Source organism: Crinia signifera, chromosome 2 (assembly GCF_055691185.1).
Source record: "Crinia signifera chromosome 2, ASM5569118v1, whole genome shotgun sequence".
NCBI lineage: Eukaryota > Metazoa > Chordata > Amphibia > Anura > Myobatrachidae > Crinia > Crinia signifera.
The window spans coordinates 167,249,007-167,267,742 of record NC_139218.1 but is presented as its reverse complement, the minus strand read 5'-3'; the positions used below and the strand labels follow the sequence as shown (position 1 = coordinate 167,267,742).

The following is an 18,736-nucleotide window of genomic DNA, read 5'->3' as shown; positions in this document are numbered from 1 at the left end:
TTTACAGAGTGGGTACATTTCAATATACATACATCGTTACAATATAGGTAACAGACCAAAACGTAGAATGATGCTTGAATAAAGAATCACCTTTATTTCACTAAAGACCTGGAGTGCCGCTTCATATTTCTTCACAACCTACGTATTTGCAGTAGAGGGCACCGGGCAACTTATCTACATTTGGCGGATTCAAATCCAAATATATATATATATATATATATATATATATATATATATATATATATATATATATATATATATATATATATATATATATATATATATATATATATATATATATATATATATATATGGTACTTGTTTCCTAGCACGGCCACAATCGTATGGATCGTGTACCTTTAAGTTAAGGTACACGATCCATACGATGGACCCGATTTCCTTTGAAATCAGGTCCATTTGGCCGGCTAGGACAAAATATCGGGGGCATCGCGTCGGTCGGGACCGTTAACAATGGTCCCGACGCGACCGACGCGATGCCCCCGATTTCCCCATAGGCTTCAATGTTAAAAAATATTTTAACATTGAAATCGTGTCGGGAAAGGTAAAATATCGGGGGCATCGCGTCGGTCGGGACCATTAACAATGGTCCCGACGCGATGCCCCCGATTTTTCCATAGGCTTCAATGTTAAAATATTTTTTAACATTGAAATAGTGAAAAAATGTGAAAAATGTGAAATGGGCCAATATGACCTATTTCACATTATAGATGTCCCCGTCGTCACCCCACGATAGACGCCAACCCGAAGCGTGGCGAGCGCAGCGAGCCCGCGAGGGGCGGCGGTGCGCGTCCTCCGACCTTTTCATTCCCCTACTATCCACGTCGGCGTGGAGTTGAGAATAGAATAGTGTGGCGAGCGCAGCGAGCCACCGAGCCCCGCGAGGGGACGCGTATAACTTCACAGGTATACGCGTCCCCTCGCGGGGCTCGCTGCGCTCGCCACACTATTCTATTCTCAACTCCACGCCGACGTGGATAGTAGGGGAATAAAAAGGTCGGAGGACGCGCACCGCCGCCCCTCGCGGGCTCGCCACGCTTCGGGTTGGCGTCTATCGTGGGGTGGGGTGTACGCCGTTAAATTTGGGGGGGGGTTGGGAATATTTTACATTGAATCCAATGTAAAATCGGGTCCCTGGGTCATTAAAAAAAAAAATCGGGTCCAAAATCGGTCGGTCGCGTCGATCGCATCGCATGCGACCAAATCGCATGCGATGCGATCGACCCGATTTTTCCGACACGACCACCCCGATGTAAATCGGTGTGGCCGTGCTAGGAAACAAGTACCATATATATATATATATATATATATATATATATATTTAGGACTCTGGGAATATCCCCAAACCAAAGCCCTGACTCCGTTGCCTCTGACTGTGATTGACGGATGCGTGCGATGCTAGGCTTCACCTATAATAACCGTGTTCAAAGGAGCTGGTTATGCCTGCTCCAACCTCGATGCCACCAGGTCTTATGGGAGACAACGCAGGGAGACAGCAAACTCACTAAAACCCCGCGAGGAACGTGGAATCCCCAGAGACCCCAGGGGAGAAACAATGCTCAGATGACACACTAAATATAACTGAAAGCAGCGATAACTATAATGAAACAAAAATCGGTGTGGATGCAACAATGCACAGGGATGGTACCAAAATGACAACTAAACCCCCAGTCTGCTGCACTGGGGTGAACAACCACAGGGGCTACACCACCCAAGCAGTGTGGGACTATAAACAATATGCAGATGCTAATGCAGATATACTGGGAGTAAGTGAGACTGCAGGGAGACCACTGACTTATCTGGGAGATGGAGAACCAAAGATGAAGTACGGACTGCAGCAGCACTGAAACACCAGGAGACGACTGGAGACACCGACTAGGATGATCCAGGAGCCAGGAACAGACACTGGGAAGCAAGCAAGGCAAGGACCAGGACACCGCAGAAATGACCAACTATAAACATAGGTTGAACACTATAAACATAGGTTGATTTAGATGGACGCAAGTCTTTATTCAGCCTCACCTACTATGTAACAATGTAAGTAACCAAGTGCTATAACCCGCATCTGTTCTCAGCAGACGCCGACTATTTATTCAAAAGGCGCGCCTCCTGGCTGATGACGTCAGCCGCTGTGCGGTGGACGGAAGTTCGACCCGTTGCTTAGCAACGCCCGACGCTTCCGCTCTGAGCGTCCGGCAGAGGCTGCGGAACATGGTGCCAACTGCTGCATACAGCAGCACGGGCGCTGTCAGTGACAGAAGCGTCTCCAGGACCTGCAGGAGAGCCGCGGTGCCTAACAGTCCCCCCCCCCCTTGAGGAAAGGTCCACAGACCTCTAAAACCTGGATTAGGAAATTGCTTGAAAAATGTTATTTTCAAAGAGGGGGCATGGAGATCACTATCGGGTACCCAGGTCCTCTCGTCCAGACCATAACCCTTCCAATGGACCAAAAAGAACACTTGATTGTGAACAACTTTGGAGTCGAGAATACAATCCACAATGAACTCCTTGTGTACCTGATGAATAACAGGGGCTGGTCTGTAAGAAATTGGCTGCACTGCAGGTTTGAGTAAAGAAGAATGAAAAACATTATTAATCCTAAAAGACTTGGGAGACGGAGTCTGAAAGCAACCGGATTCATTTTGTTTAGGATCTTGTATGATCCAATGAAGCGGGGATCTAATTTCTTGGTGGATAACCAGACCCAGTCTCCGGGTTTGAATGCACATGGCCTCCTGTGATGGTCAGAGAAACGTCTTGTGGCCACGGTCGCAGAGAGGAGAGCCCTACGGGCCCTGGCCCAGACCCTTCTCTGACTAGTCACCCACCTAGAATTACCTGTTCTGGCGGGAACAGGATGAAAAGAATTAGCCCTAGGATGGAGGCCGTAGTTACAAAAGAAGGGAGACATCCTGGTTGCTTCATGCCAGCCATTATTATAGGCAAACGCTGCAAATGGCAGCCAATATCCTCCCAATCATGTTGAGACTTTGAGACATAGCACCGAAGATACTGTTCCAGGGTCTGATTTACCCATTCAGTCTGTCCGTTCGACTGAGGATGGTAACCAGACGAAGGACTAAGCTTAATCTGAAGCTCGGCACAGACTAACCTCCAAAAATGGGCAACAAATTGGACCCCTCTATCGATACAATATCCTCAGGCAGACCATGAAGACGGAAGACATGAAGGAGATACAGTGAAGCCAATTCTCGAGCTGAAAGAAGCCCTGTCAAAGCAATAAAATGTGCCATATTGCTGAACCTGTCCACCACTACCCAAATGGTATTGTGCCCAGAAGACTGCGGAAGATCGGTAGTAAAATCCATGGAGATGTGTGACTTAGGTCTCCATGGCACCCATAAAGTGATCAACTGACCTAATGGGGCACAACGAGGAGCTTTACTTCTGGCACAGACATCACAAGACTGGACAAACGCTTCTGCATCCTTCCTCAAAGAGGGCCACCAGATGGACCGGGAGAGCAGGGAAGAGGTCTTAGACACTCCAGGATGACCTGCAGCCTGACAGGAGTGAAATTCAAAAATAATCTTCCTCCTGAGGTTCGGGGGAACAAAGAGCCTACCCTCCGGAAGGGAACTAGGTGTCGATGTCTGGGTACAAAGTACCTGCTCTAACAGAGTTTGAGTAAATCCTGCCAAGATGCATGTAGAGGCAAAAACTTCTTGAGAGGGTGTCCGCCACAGTATTTTTTGACCCAGGCCTGAAGGTGATAAGGAAATTGAACCGGGCAAAAAATAAGGTCCACCTAGCCTGTCTAGCTTTTTTTTTTAATAACATTTTTATTGAGCAATTGTGAATTAAATAACATACAACACAGTCCTGCTGTTATTATCATTTGACATTATAGCATATTTCACAAATCGCTAATTTTTTGGTTTTGTCAATATTATAGAATAAAAAAGAAAACAGCAAGTTGAGTTCCTTAAGGGATACATATATAAAAATTATACATATGGAACACGGAAATATAGGAAAGGGCCTATATAACATTGTATTCCTTCCCAGGTTAAAACATACAAAACCAATTCTCTATGAAACTACCCCCAAGCAACAACCACCCCCCCTCTTCCCCCCCTCCCTCTTCCCCCCCTCCCTCTCCCCCCCCTCCCTCTCCCCCCCCCCTGCAGAAATGTTCCAGCGTGCTTCATATCAATGACCTAAGTAGATACCATGAGGTACCCTCAAACATCTTATAAATCTGTGTTTTCGCGGTAAGATCTAACGAGTCAATATATACTCCCCATTTCTTATGAAATTGCTTTACCCCATTCTCTATGTCTGGCAATGTGGCACGTCTGTCAAAGTAAAGTAAATTATTCAGCTCTGCCTTTACCGCTGCCAACATCGGCGCCGAGGGGGATGTCCAGGACCTCAACACTATCTTTTTAGCTACTGTTATTATCACTGTTAGGAATGGATTCAATACTTTCTTTCTTTTCTCTAGATTCCAATTGGAAAAGTTTGCTATCAACATAGCTAAGGGATCTTTAACCAGGCGCAGGCCACACACATCATTAATCATTCCCATAACCTTATCCCAGAATCGTCTAATCTTTCCACATTCCCACATGCTATGGAAAAAAGTGGCGTCAGTGCTTCCACATTTCAGGCAGAAGCCCCTTTCCCCCGGGACAAAGTGTTTGCGCTGTGCCTGTGACATGTAGGCTCTATGTAGAGTCTTCAGATGTACCTCCTGTAACATAGCCGAGTGTAAGATCTTCATAGTCTTCTCCAAGTGTTTAGTTAAAGACTCATGGGATGCAACCGATGGCACATCTGAGTGCCACAGTGCAGTTACCCCCGTCCACACCCCTTCGCGGTCTACTGGTAACATAGTTGGGTAAAGGTACCCAAGTCTGTATGGACCCGTGGAACCCAAGGTGAAAACCACAGCTAAAGGGTCCTGGGCCCCCTCCTTCACCATCGCCTGGGGCATAGTTTGAATATAATGCCTAATCTGTAGGTACATAAAAAATTCTGTATTACTAATGGAGTACTTGTCAGCCAAAGCCCGGAAAGCTAATATATGTCCCCCTGGGTCGAACACATCCCTTATTGCAGAGATTCCCTTTTTCTTCCATGTTAGATATCTAGAGTCAAATGTACCTGGCTTAAAGCTGGGGTTCCCCCAAAATGTAACATAGCGCGAAACCGTATGTCTTCGTCCCATTTTTCTGTTAATATCTAGCCAAACCCTATAAGTGTCTGCAAACAGTACATTTTGCATAGCATGGGGTGGTAAGGATGCCTTTGGCGCATGTAGCAGGGCTGCCGTGGACAGCATAGGGAAAAAGCTGGAATCCAAGGTCTTGTGAGTATAATGGTCTGACCCCTGCATCCAATCCAATATATATCTCATGAATATCGATTGGGTATAAGCTGTCAGATGCGGTACCCCCAATCCCCCCTAATTTTTCCTCAAAAATAGCTTATTCCTGGCTATTCAGGGTTTCTTATCTGCCCAAATAAATTTGAAAAAAGCTGCCGTGACTCTCTTTGTATCAGCCCTAGACAGTCGTACCGGGATCATCTGCATGTAGTACGAAAGTCTTGGGAAGATAATAGACTGTATCACTGCCGCTCTCCCCATCAGGGACAGCGGAAGCAATCTCCATGTCCCTAGTTGTTTAATTACTCCCTCAATGATGGAATCAAAATTACAACTATAAAGTCTGGACAATCTGCTAGGAACATTTACCACCAAGTACTTAATCTGACATGTTTTAATTTTAAATTGGGTAAGTAGTGACATAGAAGCAACATTAGTGTCGCTCCGGGGCACCATCAGGGCCTCAGATTTATGGAGGTTGTACCCAGCGAAAGAGCCAAATTCCTGTAGCAAGTTTAAAATGGTGGGAATAGATGTGGAGAGATCCGAGGCGAACAGCAACATATCATCCGCAAATAGACTAAGCTTCAGTTCTGTAGATCCCACCGCTATGCCATGGAACAGCGGATGTGAGCGTATGGCTATTGCCAGGGGCTCCAGCGCCAGCGCAAAAAGCAGTGGTGACAAAGGGCACCCCTGTCTAGTTCCCTTTTGAATATTGAAGTGCGACGATACATAGCCATTACAGACCACTTGTGTCTGTGGCTCGTGATACAGTATACCAAGCAGCGTAACAAATTCCCCGGGAAATCCAAATCTTAACAATGACTCGTATAGGTGGTCCCAGGTAACCAAGTCAAATGCCTTTTCCGCATCCATAGACATCACGACATGGTCCCCAGAACCACCCATTTCCTCCAGGTGCTGCACAGCTGCCAGCACCTTCCTCACGTTAACCACAGAGTGTCGCCTATATATAAATCACGTTTGATCAGCCGATATTACGGTGGGCAGAACGTATTTAAGCCTGTCCGACAATATTTTAGTTAGTAGCTTATAATCACTATTAAGAAGCGAGATTGGGCGGTATGACCCCGGATCCTCCACATCCCTTCCAGGTTTAGGTAACACCCTAACCACAGCCGAATTGAAATACTGTGACAAGGAAGAGCCATTCAATATAGCATTAAATGCCTCTGCCAGGGGCCCACTAACTTTGTCCACCAGGATTTTGTAAAACTCTCCTGAGAAACCATCGGGCCCTGGGGCCTTCAGGGGCTTTAGTTTCTTGGTGGTCTGGGAAACCTCCTCTACTGAAACTGGTCTCATTAAGTTAGTTTTGGCCGTATCTGAGATCTGTGGGACCGTTATAGTGTCCCAAAACTTTGATTTCAAATTTACATCTATCGGGCCTTGGGAGTATAATTTCTCATAGTACTTTCTAAAAATATCTAAGACGTCTGCTCCCCCAGTTTTCCTTATCCCCTCTGACGTCTTCAAAGCTGCCACCACTGCCGCTGGTCTCGAGCCCCTAATTAGATTGGACAATAAGCGACCATTTTTATTGCCATGTCTATAAAACTGAAATGACATATTAGAAATATATCTGGTGGACTGGAAATCCATCAGTGTGTCAAACTGGGCTTTGGCTTGTAGATACGTGGCCTTAGTGGTCGCATTTGATGTTTGCCTATAGTCAGCATAGGCATTCGTCAAGTTGGACTGTGCTTCTAAAATATTCCTAGACCGGTCCTTTTTATATTTGCTAACAAATGCAATTGTTTCCCCCCTCAAGACTGCCTTCGCTGTCTGCCAATAAAGCAGGGGGTCCCCGGTGTGATCCTGGTTGGTGCTAGCATAGTCCACCCATTTTGCCTCCAGCGCTTGCCGGAATTTGATGGAGGAGGATAAATATGACGGGAATCTCCACTGTCTATGTGACCCTACATCTATGCCCGTCTCCAACAAGCACCAAATCAGGGAATGGTCGGATATACATATCGTGTCAATGCCCGCATCAATCAATTTGGGGAACAAGGACGATGAGGGTAGCAGATAATCTATTCTTGATAGCGTTCCGTGGGCTGCCGACAGGCATGTGTAATCCCTATCGGTCGGGTGCAACACCCTCCAATAGGGTTGGAGTTGGTCAACAATGTATTTCACATCTATATCCTGTCTTGGGGGTTTATGTGTAGTGAAGGTGGATCTATCCATAGACGGCTGTGCCACCATATTGAGGTCCCCACCCACTACCAATTGATCATCAATATACGGATACAGCTTGTTTAATAGCCTGCGAAAGAACCTTTTAGAATATATATTTGGGGCATATACATTGCAGACTCAAAGATTCCTGCAGTGCAGATATTTTCACAATCACAAAACGACCTGCCGGGTCTGCATACACCTGGGTGTACTCAGGTGCCAGGGCCGCCCTAACCAAGATGGCTACTCCTCTTGCCTTAGATGTATAGGATGCAGAGGCCGCCAGCTTATATCCCATTGTCCCCAGCTTAGCGTGTTCACCCTCCGTGAGGTGTGTTTCCTGTAGCATGACAATATCAGCTTTTTGTTTTTTAAGGTACAGTTAGATCTTTTTACGTTTAATGGGGGAATTAATTCCTCCCACGTTCCATGAACATATTTTCAACTGGGCCATTTTTGCCAGAACCCCGGATCATAAAATTGAGCATCACTGGAATCTCTGTCAGGTGATGAGGACACTCTGCAACACGAGCTCCCCCCTCACCATCACATCTCAGTGGTATCATAGAATTCTCTTGTAGTTCTCCCCTACGGGAGCAATTTGCAAACATTAATCCTCCTGAGCTGCATAAACGGGTTGGCACCCCTAGTAACCTACCTAAGAAATATTGGTACTTATGAGACCGCGTCCCCTCGCGGGGCTCGCTGCGCTCACCACGCTTCGGGCACGGTGGCTCGCTGCGCTCGCCACACTATATAAAATCAACTCCATGCGTAGTTGGATAGTAGGGGTATGAGAAAATGGGGTGCATTTAACATGGGAGCCCAGATAATACATAAGTACCGAAATATTAAACATAAAAATTATACACAATATAACGGACCCTTAAATCAGTCAAACATAAGAGTAACGGCTTGTATCTAGATATAGTCTGCCAGAAGGACATTTTTCAATATTCCCCGCAGCAAACTTTAAAACATATATCAAGGGTTTTTTTCTTTTTTTTCCCCTCTTATTTTATCCCGCCATAGGGACAATTATTAAACATGGCATGTATAAGACCATCAACAGTTACATCTATCTGTCTCTTCAACAGAAACACACAGCTGTGGCCTGTGTTTTCAGGCCCCACCGCTGGTCTGGTAGAACAAATACAAGCTACCGGCAATAGACATCCAGGTATCACCCCTAATAAGTCTGTGGGTTTTTAGCAGTTCCTCCGCCATCTAGTGGCAAAGCATCTGTATGTGTCAGAGAAAAAAAAAAAAAAAAACTTTTCCAGTTTCAGTCACCGATGCAATATATTGGTAAGTCCAGATATAGACCCGGACATATCAGTGCGTAACTTAATCTCTCGATGGAGCTGATGTCACATTCCCCACTCTTAGATACGCTCGGGCATCCTCCGCTGTGGAAAAATCTTTAAAACTGTCTCCTTCAAAAACCCTCAGGCGGGCTGGGTACAACAATGCTAATCTGCGGCCCTCTGTAATCAACTGCGAACATATCCCTGTGAACTCCTTTCTTGCTCTTGTTACCTCCGCAGAATAGTCCTGAAATAAATGCAGTCTGTGGCCTTCCCATTGCAGAGGTTTTTGTTTGCGGGAGGCAGCCCACAAAGCCTCCTTATGGAGGTAATTCAGGCACTTAAAGATAGTGACCCTAGGTCTCACATTTTCACCTGCCTTCTCAGGTCCCAACCTGTGTGCCCTCTCGACCACCATGTCAGAGCACTCAGCGTCGACACCCAAAATGGCCGGCAGGGTATTTCTGATAAAATCATATAACTTGGGCCCCCTAACCGCCTCTGGAAGTCCTACTAATCTCAAATTACATCTTCGCGACCTATTTTCAAGGTCATCAACCTTATTTGTAAGCGTATACACAGACTTCTGCAGGGCATCATTATGAGCTTTTAGGTCCTGCACCTCGTGAAAGACCGCTCCAATCTGTGTCTCATTGTGGGTGACCCGTCTGGCTAGTTGGGACATATGTTCCTTTAATTCTGCACAAGTGTGCTGAAAGGTCTCTGACTGTTCCTTAAACATGGAGGCCATCGTGGCTTTGATAGCCTGCAGCATGTCATCATAAGCCCCTGAGTCTGCACCCGCAGCCCCTCCATCTTCCCTGCGTGTCAGACATGCTGGTGTACCTGCATATGAATCTGCTGGGGTTCCGGACAGCCACTGGGGTCTCAGGGCAGGGTCAGTCTCCTGGGGGGGACCAGCAACGAGAATGGTGAGCTGCGGTGGTGTCCTGTTCCCGGGTGCACCGGAGGGAGATGGCGCGGCCGCCATTTTGGATTTCCTCTGAGGCGCTGGCTTGTCACTGCGGCGGTTCTTACGGTACGGCATGGGAGAGAAGTACCTCTCCATGCACTGTACCCTATTCCCGGGTCCTTCCTCCAGCCGCCAAGGTGATTTGGGTCCGTGATACGGTGGTCTAGGGGTGCCTTCCCACTCACCGCCACGGAGCTCCACTTCCCTGCGGCTTCCTCACATCTAGGCGGAACCGGAAGTCTCCAGCCTGTCTAGCTTTAAGTGTTTTGGCTGACTGTAAATAAGCAAGATTTCTATGGTCAGTGAGAATGGTCACTTGAAACTTGGCCCCCTCCAGTCAATGCCTCCACTCCTCAAGTGCAGACTAAATGGCCAGAAGTTCTCTGTTGCTGACATCGTAGTTACATTCGGTTGGAGAGAACTTTCTAGAAAAGAAAGCAGAAGGATCTAGGAGACAGTCTACTTTATCCACTTGAGAGAGGATGGCCCCAATGCCAATCTCCAAAGCATCCACTTCAAGGGTAAAGGGTTAGGATCAGGGTTAAGATGTCGCAGAATCCCTGCAGAGACCAAAGAAGCTTTTAATCTGTTGAATGCCTCCACAGCGGAGATAGGCCAAGAGTTTGTCCTGCCCCAGCAAAACCCACCACAGGAATTTGTAAGCCTCCCCCCCTTCCCCACTGCTCCGGCGTTAGTACGCCGGAGCTTCCCTGCCGCCGCTACGCTGTCCCGGCCACCTGTCACTCTCAGCAGTGACGTCGGCGGCAGGCTGGGGGATGATCGCAGCGGCTCGGAAGGACTCGGGTGCCTGAGTGCTCCCGAGTCCCCCCGAGCCGCGCCGACCATACCCGAGCCTGCCGCCGACGTCACTGTAAAATAAGTGATGGGGGCGGCTAGCAGGCGGGCGGCAGAGGATCGCTGCCTCTGGATCAAAGGTGATGGTGGGGACAGGGGACAAGGTTTGTGGCGGGGGGTGGGCACTAGAGGTGCTGCGCAGGTGGGGCACACCTGGACACCACTGGCGCACACCTATTCAGTAGCGCACGCATGGGGGGGTTTCTGAGTACCCAGAAACCCCCCCATGAGTCTAAGGGCCCTATGCTGAAAGATGAGGGTCCCCTCTTTCCATAGGTACAAGAATTTAAAAAATCGGCCCTTGGGAACCGGAGATATGTGACTTCAAAGCAGTGGTCCCCATCCAAGCCTGTTAATTGCTCTCCCCAGTCAGATATTTCAGTTTCTTTCTGACTTTTAGAGTTTTTCTGAGGGTATATTCCAAAAGCTGGGACTCTCCCCCTTTGAGGGACACTAGAAGCTGGTCTCTACTGTGCCCATAACCAGAAATATCAGCCTTCCAGCAGCTGGTTACTGCTCCAGTTCCACACACCTGGTATGTAGTTTTATATACTCGTTGGCAGATTGCTCTGCCTCCTGAACTCTGATCCCCTAGTCCCCAATACCATTTGGTAGGTGGGATTCTCTAGTTTTTAATTCCATTAAAATCTAAGAAATCTATTTCCGGGAACTGGAGATATCTGCAGTCAAGCAAGCTATCCTCCCACCAGAAAATTATAAATAATAAGCCCACTCCACTATACACCCTTCCTCTGCATATTAAACATCCACTACCAAACTGGAAGTTATTTATCAGGGCCCCTTCATTCAGCCCAATGCCCCCTTCTCCCACCTCATCTCCCACCATCTGTGCAGTAAAGGGGTAATTAGTGGGGTAATTAACTAATCCTGGCCCTACATACTGAGCCGGTCACAATGAGATTGCTGAGTCTGGATTCCACTAATGGGTGTCAGGGCTCCACCACACCGACACGTTTCGCTCTTAGGGCTTTTTCAAGGTGATGAACACATCACCTTGAAAAAGCCCTAAGAGCGAAACACATCGGTGTGGTGGAGCCCTGACACCCATTAGTGGAATCCATACTCAGCAATCTCATTGTGACGGACCAGCTTTCCAGAACAAATATCCCAGCAGCCGTACTAAACCGGGACGCTGTACCAACAAACCAGGTTGAGCCCTATACCAACAGGGGCTCCCTAGGCTGGAGAAATACAAACCAGGTTGAGCCCTATACCAACAGGGGCTCCCTAGGCTGGAGAAATACAAACCAGGTTGAGCCCTATACCAACAGGGGCTCCCTAGGCTGGAGAAATTCATCACTCCTACTGTCCAGTATCGGCATACATCTATTGGGACAATACCAGGAAGCATCTATAAGAACGGACACTGAGATCTTAATCTTTGAGAAAATTGGGTGACTATCACGGCTCCACTTTTTATCATTTATCATTCAGTACCAGCTATTTCATATATTTATATATGTGGTATATTTTATAAGTGTATTTTTAATAAATGTATATTTTTTTACCTTGACCTGTTGCATAATAGTAGGTAAAAGCGCGGTTTCACACACCACCCTTTTTCCATATTTTTTGTTTGGGCTTGACACCCTTACTTACGAAACCGCTGCTCTAACATAGTTACCCATTTACAGGCACCCTCACGGGACACTTTGTGCCCCACCCACCTTTCTCCTACATGCTGAGCAGTTGATAGAATACCCCTACCACCTGCTGGACATCAAAGCTTCCCCCACCCATACCACTGGAGGATCGGTAGGGGCCCTAATACATTGTTATGCACAGGGGCCTACACTGCTGTTGATGCCCCTGTCTGTCTGTCTGTCTGTCTGTCTGTCTGTCTATATATATATATATATATATATATATATATCTTGGAAAAAGTGGTCCGTTACTCCGCTCAGTTTAGTATATGCTCCGGTGCCAGCAGCCAGAATAGGATAGTGGCTGTATGTGTGGGTTTGCTGCAGCACAAACGGAGACGAATCAACTTAAAGTTTTACTGTGTGACAACACATATCTCGGTGCCGACGTTTCGGGGTCCCGTGTGCCCCATTTTCAAGGAGAGAGATACAAACACCCATGGGTGCTTACCTTAAGTAGAAGAGGAAAGGGCCCTCCACCATATGGCTGCTCCGATCGCTTTCCGGCAAGGGCGGGGTCAGGGGGGAGTCGCGTCAGCATGCTTCCGCCTCCCTCCCGTCGCGCCGCTCTGACTCACCGAGTAACCAAGGTGATTGCTGCGGCATCCCTTTGGCGTCATCATTTGCAGACCGAACACCTGGCATAAAGAAAAGAAAGACATATAATAAAACAGTTTAAAAACGCACAGATACAAGGATGTACATGTATACAGTATTATGCATTACTGGTGTTCTACATTCCCATGCTTTAGCTGATCCCCATCAGCAAGTGTAGCGAGTGGTCAGTCGACCTGTAATAACCTATTGATCATGAACTACGATTCAGTTCCATCCCAGCCCGTACTCCCCCAACCACCGACGGAAAAGTACCAACATGGGACAGGTCGACTGACCACTCGCTACACTTGCTGATGGGGATCAGCTAAAGCATCGGAATGTAGAACACCAGTAATGCATAATACTGTATACATGTACATCCTTGTATCTGTGCGTTTTTAAAATGTTTTATTATATGTCTTTCTTTTCTTCACGCCAGGTGTTCGGTCTGCAAATGATAACGCCAAAGGGACGCCGCAGCAATCACCTTGGTTACTCGGTGAGTCAGAGCGGCGCGACGGGAGGGAGGCGGAAGCATGCTGACGCGACACCCCCCTGACCCCGCCCTTGCCGGAAAGCGATCGGAGCAGTGGAGGGCTCTTTCCTCTTCTACTTAAGGTAAGCACCCATGGGTGTTTGTATCTCTCTCCTTGAAAACGGGGCACACGGGACCCCGAAACGTCGGCACCGAGATATGTGTTGTCACACAGTAAAACTTTATTTTGCAAAGTTGATTCGTCTCCGTTTGTGCTGCAGCAAACCCACACATACATTTATTATTATTATTATTATTATTATTATTTATATACATTTGGTCTATCTATAATACTTTAACTAACCCGGCATATACTGGGTCACCTAAGTGTCCATCTCTGTGCTTTGCTCCGCCCCTCTGGAAACCCCCTTCTGAAAATCCTGCGTTTGCCCCTGCTATTGTATGTTAGTGGTATGCCCGGAGATTTTCCGGGACAGCCCGCTGTGGCAGTGCAGCTGAGCCCAGAAAATCTCCGGGCATACCAGTCAAGGGGTTAATGAGGTCTTGAAAAACAGCTGGAGCATTAGCTAGACCAAAGGGCATGACCAAGTACTCATAATGCCCTGTGTGAGTGTTGAACGCTGTTTTCCACTCATCTCCTTCCTTTATTCTGATCAAGTTGTAGGCACCTCGTAAATCACTCTTGGGGCCTTATTTTGGTTCATTCTTTCTGACAAAATCCTTCTTAGATGGGCAAAACCATGTGCACTGCAGGTGGGGCAGGTGTTACTTGTGCAGAGAGAATTAGATTTGGGTGGGGTTTTACTTCAAAGTGAGATCTATATTGCAGTGTAAAAATAAAGCAGTCAGTATTTTCCCTGCACAGAAACAAAATTACTCACCCAAATCTAATTCTCTCTGCACATGTTACATCTGCCCCCCCTGCAGTGCACATGGTTTTGTCCATCTAAGAAGGATTTTGGCAGAAAGAATGAACCAAAATAAGGCCCTTGGAGAATATGGAAGCCTTCCGTAACTGATCGAACAAGACGGAGATGAGGGGCAGAGGGTAGGAATTTTTGACAGTGATATCATTCAGTTGCATATAATCAATACAGGGTCTCAGAGAGCCGTCTTTTTTTAGCTACAAAAAAGAACCCAGCTCCAACAGGAGACTTAGAGGGCCTAATGAAACCTTTCTTGAGATTCTCCTCTATATAGTCCTCCATGGCTTTTTCCTCTGGTAGGGATAAGGAATATAATATCTCCTTGGGCAGCTTTACTTTGGGAAGGAGAGTAATACCCCTATACACCGCACACAGTAATGCCCCTTACACTTTACACCACGTGCCGTAATGCCCCTTACACTATATGCCACACACTGTAATGCCCCTTACACTATACGCACACACTGTAATGCTCCTCACACTATACTGTATGTTATACTAGGTGTCCATGCCCCCACTTCCCCAGCAGAGATACAGTACATACACCACATACCTGTTGGACTGCCAGGTAAATAAACCTGTGCCTGCAGCATCTACAGCACGAGAGGATGGGCAGCATCACTCCTCCTCACCAGCCACCCACATGCCCCCCTAAAGCAGCAGTGACTAAAGGACAATGTAATATAACCAGTCACTGTCTCTGGGTGCTGGTTCTGCACAAGCACTGTCTGGCACCCAGGAATGCAGGGAGAAGGCTTAACAAGTAGGGCAGCGTGTGCATGCTGTGTGCGCTGCTGCTCCCTCTCTCCCTCTCTCAGCAGCCAGGGAGGAAGCAAGCGATGCCGCCGGCCAGCCTGTAAGGGAAAAATCAGGGGGAGGAGTCAGGGACTCACATAAGCTGTTCGGGCAGCAATGCCACTTCTGCTCTAGGAGCCCCCCGCAGCCCCTGTGGCGCTGTCTCCTCCAAGCTGCTGCGGGGGATGTGGCACTATAGCTACGCCACTGATATTGGGTTAAGCCAGTGCCGTCTTTCCCATTGGGCACAATGGGCAGTTGCCCGGGGGCCCTAGGACCTAGGGGCCCCCGGCCCAGCCCAATGGGAAAGATGGTGGCCGGGGTCCGGGAATCCGCTCACCCTCGCTGGGGGATCCGGGCAGGGGGATCAGGGCGGTGGCGGTAGCTAGAAGCCTGATTCGGCGAAGCTCTATTTGCCGGCGGGGCGGGAAGCGCTGTTGCATTTGAATAGACTGGCCGGACGCTGATTGGCTGAATTCAGAAAATCAGCATCCGGCCAGTCTTTGAAAATGCAACAGCGCTTCCCACCCCGCCGGCAAATAGCGCTTCACCTCCTAGCTAGCAGTGAATTTAATTTCGGGGGTCCGTGTGCCGGGGTTCTGATCACCCTCACTGGGTGATCCGGCAGGGGGATCAGGGCATCGGTGGCGGTAGCTAGGAGCCCGAAGTGAAGCGCTATTTGCCGGCAGGGGGGGCGAGAAGCGCTGCTGCATTTAAAATGACTGGCTGAATGCTGATTGGCTGAATTCAGCCAATCAGCATCCGGCCAGTCTTTTCAAATTCAACAGCGCTTCCCGCCCCCGCCGACAAATAGTGCTTCGCCGCTTCGGGTTCCTAGCTACCGCCACCGCCGCCCTGATCCCCTTCCCCAGCGAGGATGGTCGGATCCCCGCCACCCGGCCACCATCTTTCCCATTAGCGCTATTTGCCGGTGGGGCGGGAAGCGCTGCTGCATTTAAAAAGACTGGCCGAACGCTGATTGGCTGAATTCAGCCAATCAGCGTCTGGCCAGTCTTTTCAAATGCAACAGCGCTTCCCGCCCCGCCAGTTAATAGCGCTTTGCCACTTCAGGGCAGGCTCCTAGCTACCGCCGCTGCCCTGATCCCGCTGCCCGGATCCCCCAGCGAAGATGATCGGATCCCCGGCCGCCGGAAGCTGACTGGCTGCCGCACGGAGCCAGAGAGGTGAGGGTTGGGGAGGTGACTGTGGGCTCCTGGGCAAACTAATTTGGGGGGGGGGGGGGTTCCAGTGAACTAGGTTGCCCAGGGGCCCTTCCTAATGTTAAGACGGACCTGGGTTAAGCACAGACTGCACACACTGGAATAATCGGGTGTGGTATGGGACTCCGACAGTCGGGATCCCGACAGTCATTATCCCGACGTCGGGATCCCGACTGCCCGGAGTCAGACAGCATGGCGAGCGCAAAAAAGCCCCTTGCGGGCTCGCTGTGCTCACCACGCTGCGGGCACGGTGGCTAGCTACGCGAGCCACCTATTCTATTCTCCCTCTATGGGGGTCGCGGACCCCCACTAGGGAAAATAGCGGGTGTCCGTCGGGTACCCGGCTGTCGGCATTTTGACAGTTGGGATCCCGACGTCGGGTAAATGACTGTCGGGATCCCGACTGTCGGGAACCCGTCCGGCACCCGGAAAAATCATTTGATTGTGAGCAATTCCCAGGCTTGCACAGTGTCTGAATAACCCTCACTGATCTGGAGGTAAACAAGACAAATTTAGCAGTCATACACTTGCATTCCCAGTGTATCTAAATCAATAGTCTATCATAAACCAAACTCTCCTCTCCTAAAAACAATGAATTGGCAAAACAAACAACAAATGTGATAACACATGCGACTGACATTCCAAAATGTATAGATGCTGTAATACAGTAAGTGACAGGTGCTCAAGCTGAACTTATTCAGAAAATGACAACAAAATAATTACCTTCCTCATCCTCCTCATCTCTGCAACAAAGAAAAAAGAAAAACAAGATTATCAAAAGATATTACAGGTCTGCGACAAGACAACATTTGTTTTTAAGCAATATAAGAGGTCAAGGGCCTGATTAAGAACTGCGTTTAACCACTTGAGTGAAATTTTCCAAGCTCAGTTGCGCGGCCACAGGGGCTGTCCCGGAAAATTTCCGGGAATACCACCATATTGAAGGTGTGCGCCAGTGGTGCCTGCAGCTGTGCACCACTGGCACATCACCTGTCCGGGGACCCCCCACCTCCTCTCCCCTCCCATCGCTACCCCTCACCTCTCTGCTCTGGCAATCGTACGCGGAGCTCCCCTGGCACTGCCCTTGCTGCCATTAGTTGCAGGGAGCAGACAGCAGGCTTGGGGATGTTCGGAGTGGCTCGGAGGGACTCAGGAGTTCGAGCACCCGAGTCCTCACGAGCCGCCCTGAACATCCCCAAACCTGTTGTGAATGGCAGCTGGGGCAGCGGCAGGGCCCGGGAACTCCGGCGTACGAACGTCGGTGGGACATGAGGGGGAGCACCAGGAGGAGGGGGAGCGACGGGGGGTGACCCCCCACTCTGTGGTGGGTTTTGCTGGGGCAGGACAAGCCCGCCCTGGTAGGGGTTAAATATTTTTTGTCGCTATTTGGATTTGTGCATGCGCACTATGATCCGCACTTGCATAATAACATTCAACTTTGAATCAGGCCCCAAATCAATTATGAGCTATATTACAGCAGCACATTGTGACTGCTCAATTTCACTCATTTTGGCAAAAAAACTAAACTCAAAATTTGGTTCTGCCATAGTTCCAAGTGATGTGTGTAGCAATAAAACACAACCATGCATCACCCTGAATTAAAATAGTTTAACACAGGGAAAAAAAGTGGTAGTATTCAAAGACCGTAAGCCATCTATAAGACATTGAGCACTACAGTACAGTATGTAAGGTTGGAAATCATTATCAAACTTATTGACAGTCAGTAATGATTTTACTACTAAAAATAAACTAGGCTTCAAATCTGTCAGAATGGAAACAGGAGGCCAGAAATAGGTATATTGCATTTAGCTCTTAAAAGAGTTCAAATGCATCCTGTGCCAGGCCATCTAAAATAAACTCATGCTTATTATTTCATCATGTCATACTTGCCTACTAGTTTCAGTGAGATCATAGTTGGTAAAAGATTTTTGCACAGCGCCCCATTGACGGGGCATGACACAAAGGGCGTGTCTAGTTCCATATATAAAGAGATTGTGAACGTGGCACCTAAATAGTTACATAGAAGGTAAGGCTGACTAAAGACTTGCATCCATCTAATTCAACCTAGGTTTATAATATCTTATCCCTTGTTGTATAGTATGTTCTGATATTTTAAAGACAAATAATGTTTTTTATTTGTACCCCTGGATGTTTTTAACCAATACATGTTTATCCAACCTTATTTTTTTTTTCAATCATATAAGTTTATTAAGATATCCACAAAGATACAGATGAAACTTGTATACAATCGGGAGAACATCAAAATAGACAACGTGTTTAATTGGAGAGCACAGTGTGCAACGTTGACTATGTGTAAGTAACAT

At 47.9% G+C, this 18,736-nt stretch overlaps 1 protein-coding gene across 4 annotated transcripts in view; it reads right to left on the bottom strand.

The window, feature by feature from the left end:
* The window catches only part of TNNT2 (troponin T2, cardiac type), a 283,358-nt gene that overhangs the window by 156,378 nt on the left and 108,244 nt on the right, over positions 1-18,736 (bottom strand). For all 4 annotated transcript variants that reach the window (XM_083173182.1, XM_083173185.1, XM_083173181.1 and 1 more), the window contains one exon: positions 17,136-17,155. In XM_083173182.1, coding sequence (XP_083029308.1) covers positions 17,136-17,155 — 20 coding nt within the window. The remainder of the gene's footprint in view (positions 1-17,135; positions 17,156-18,736) is intronic.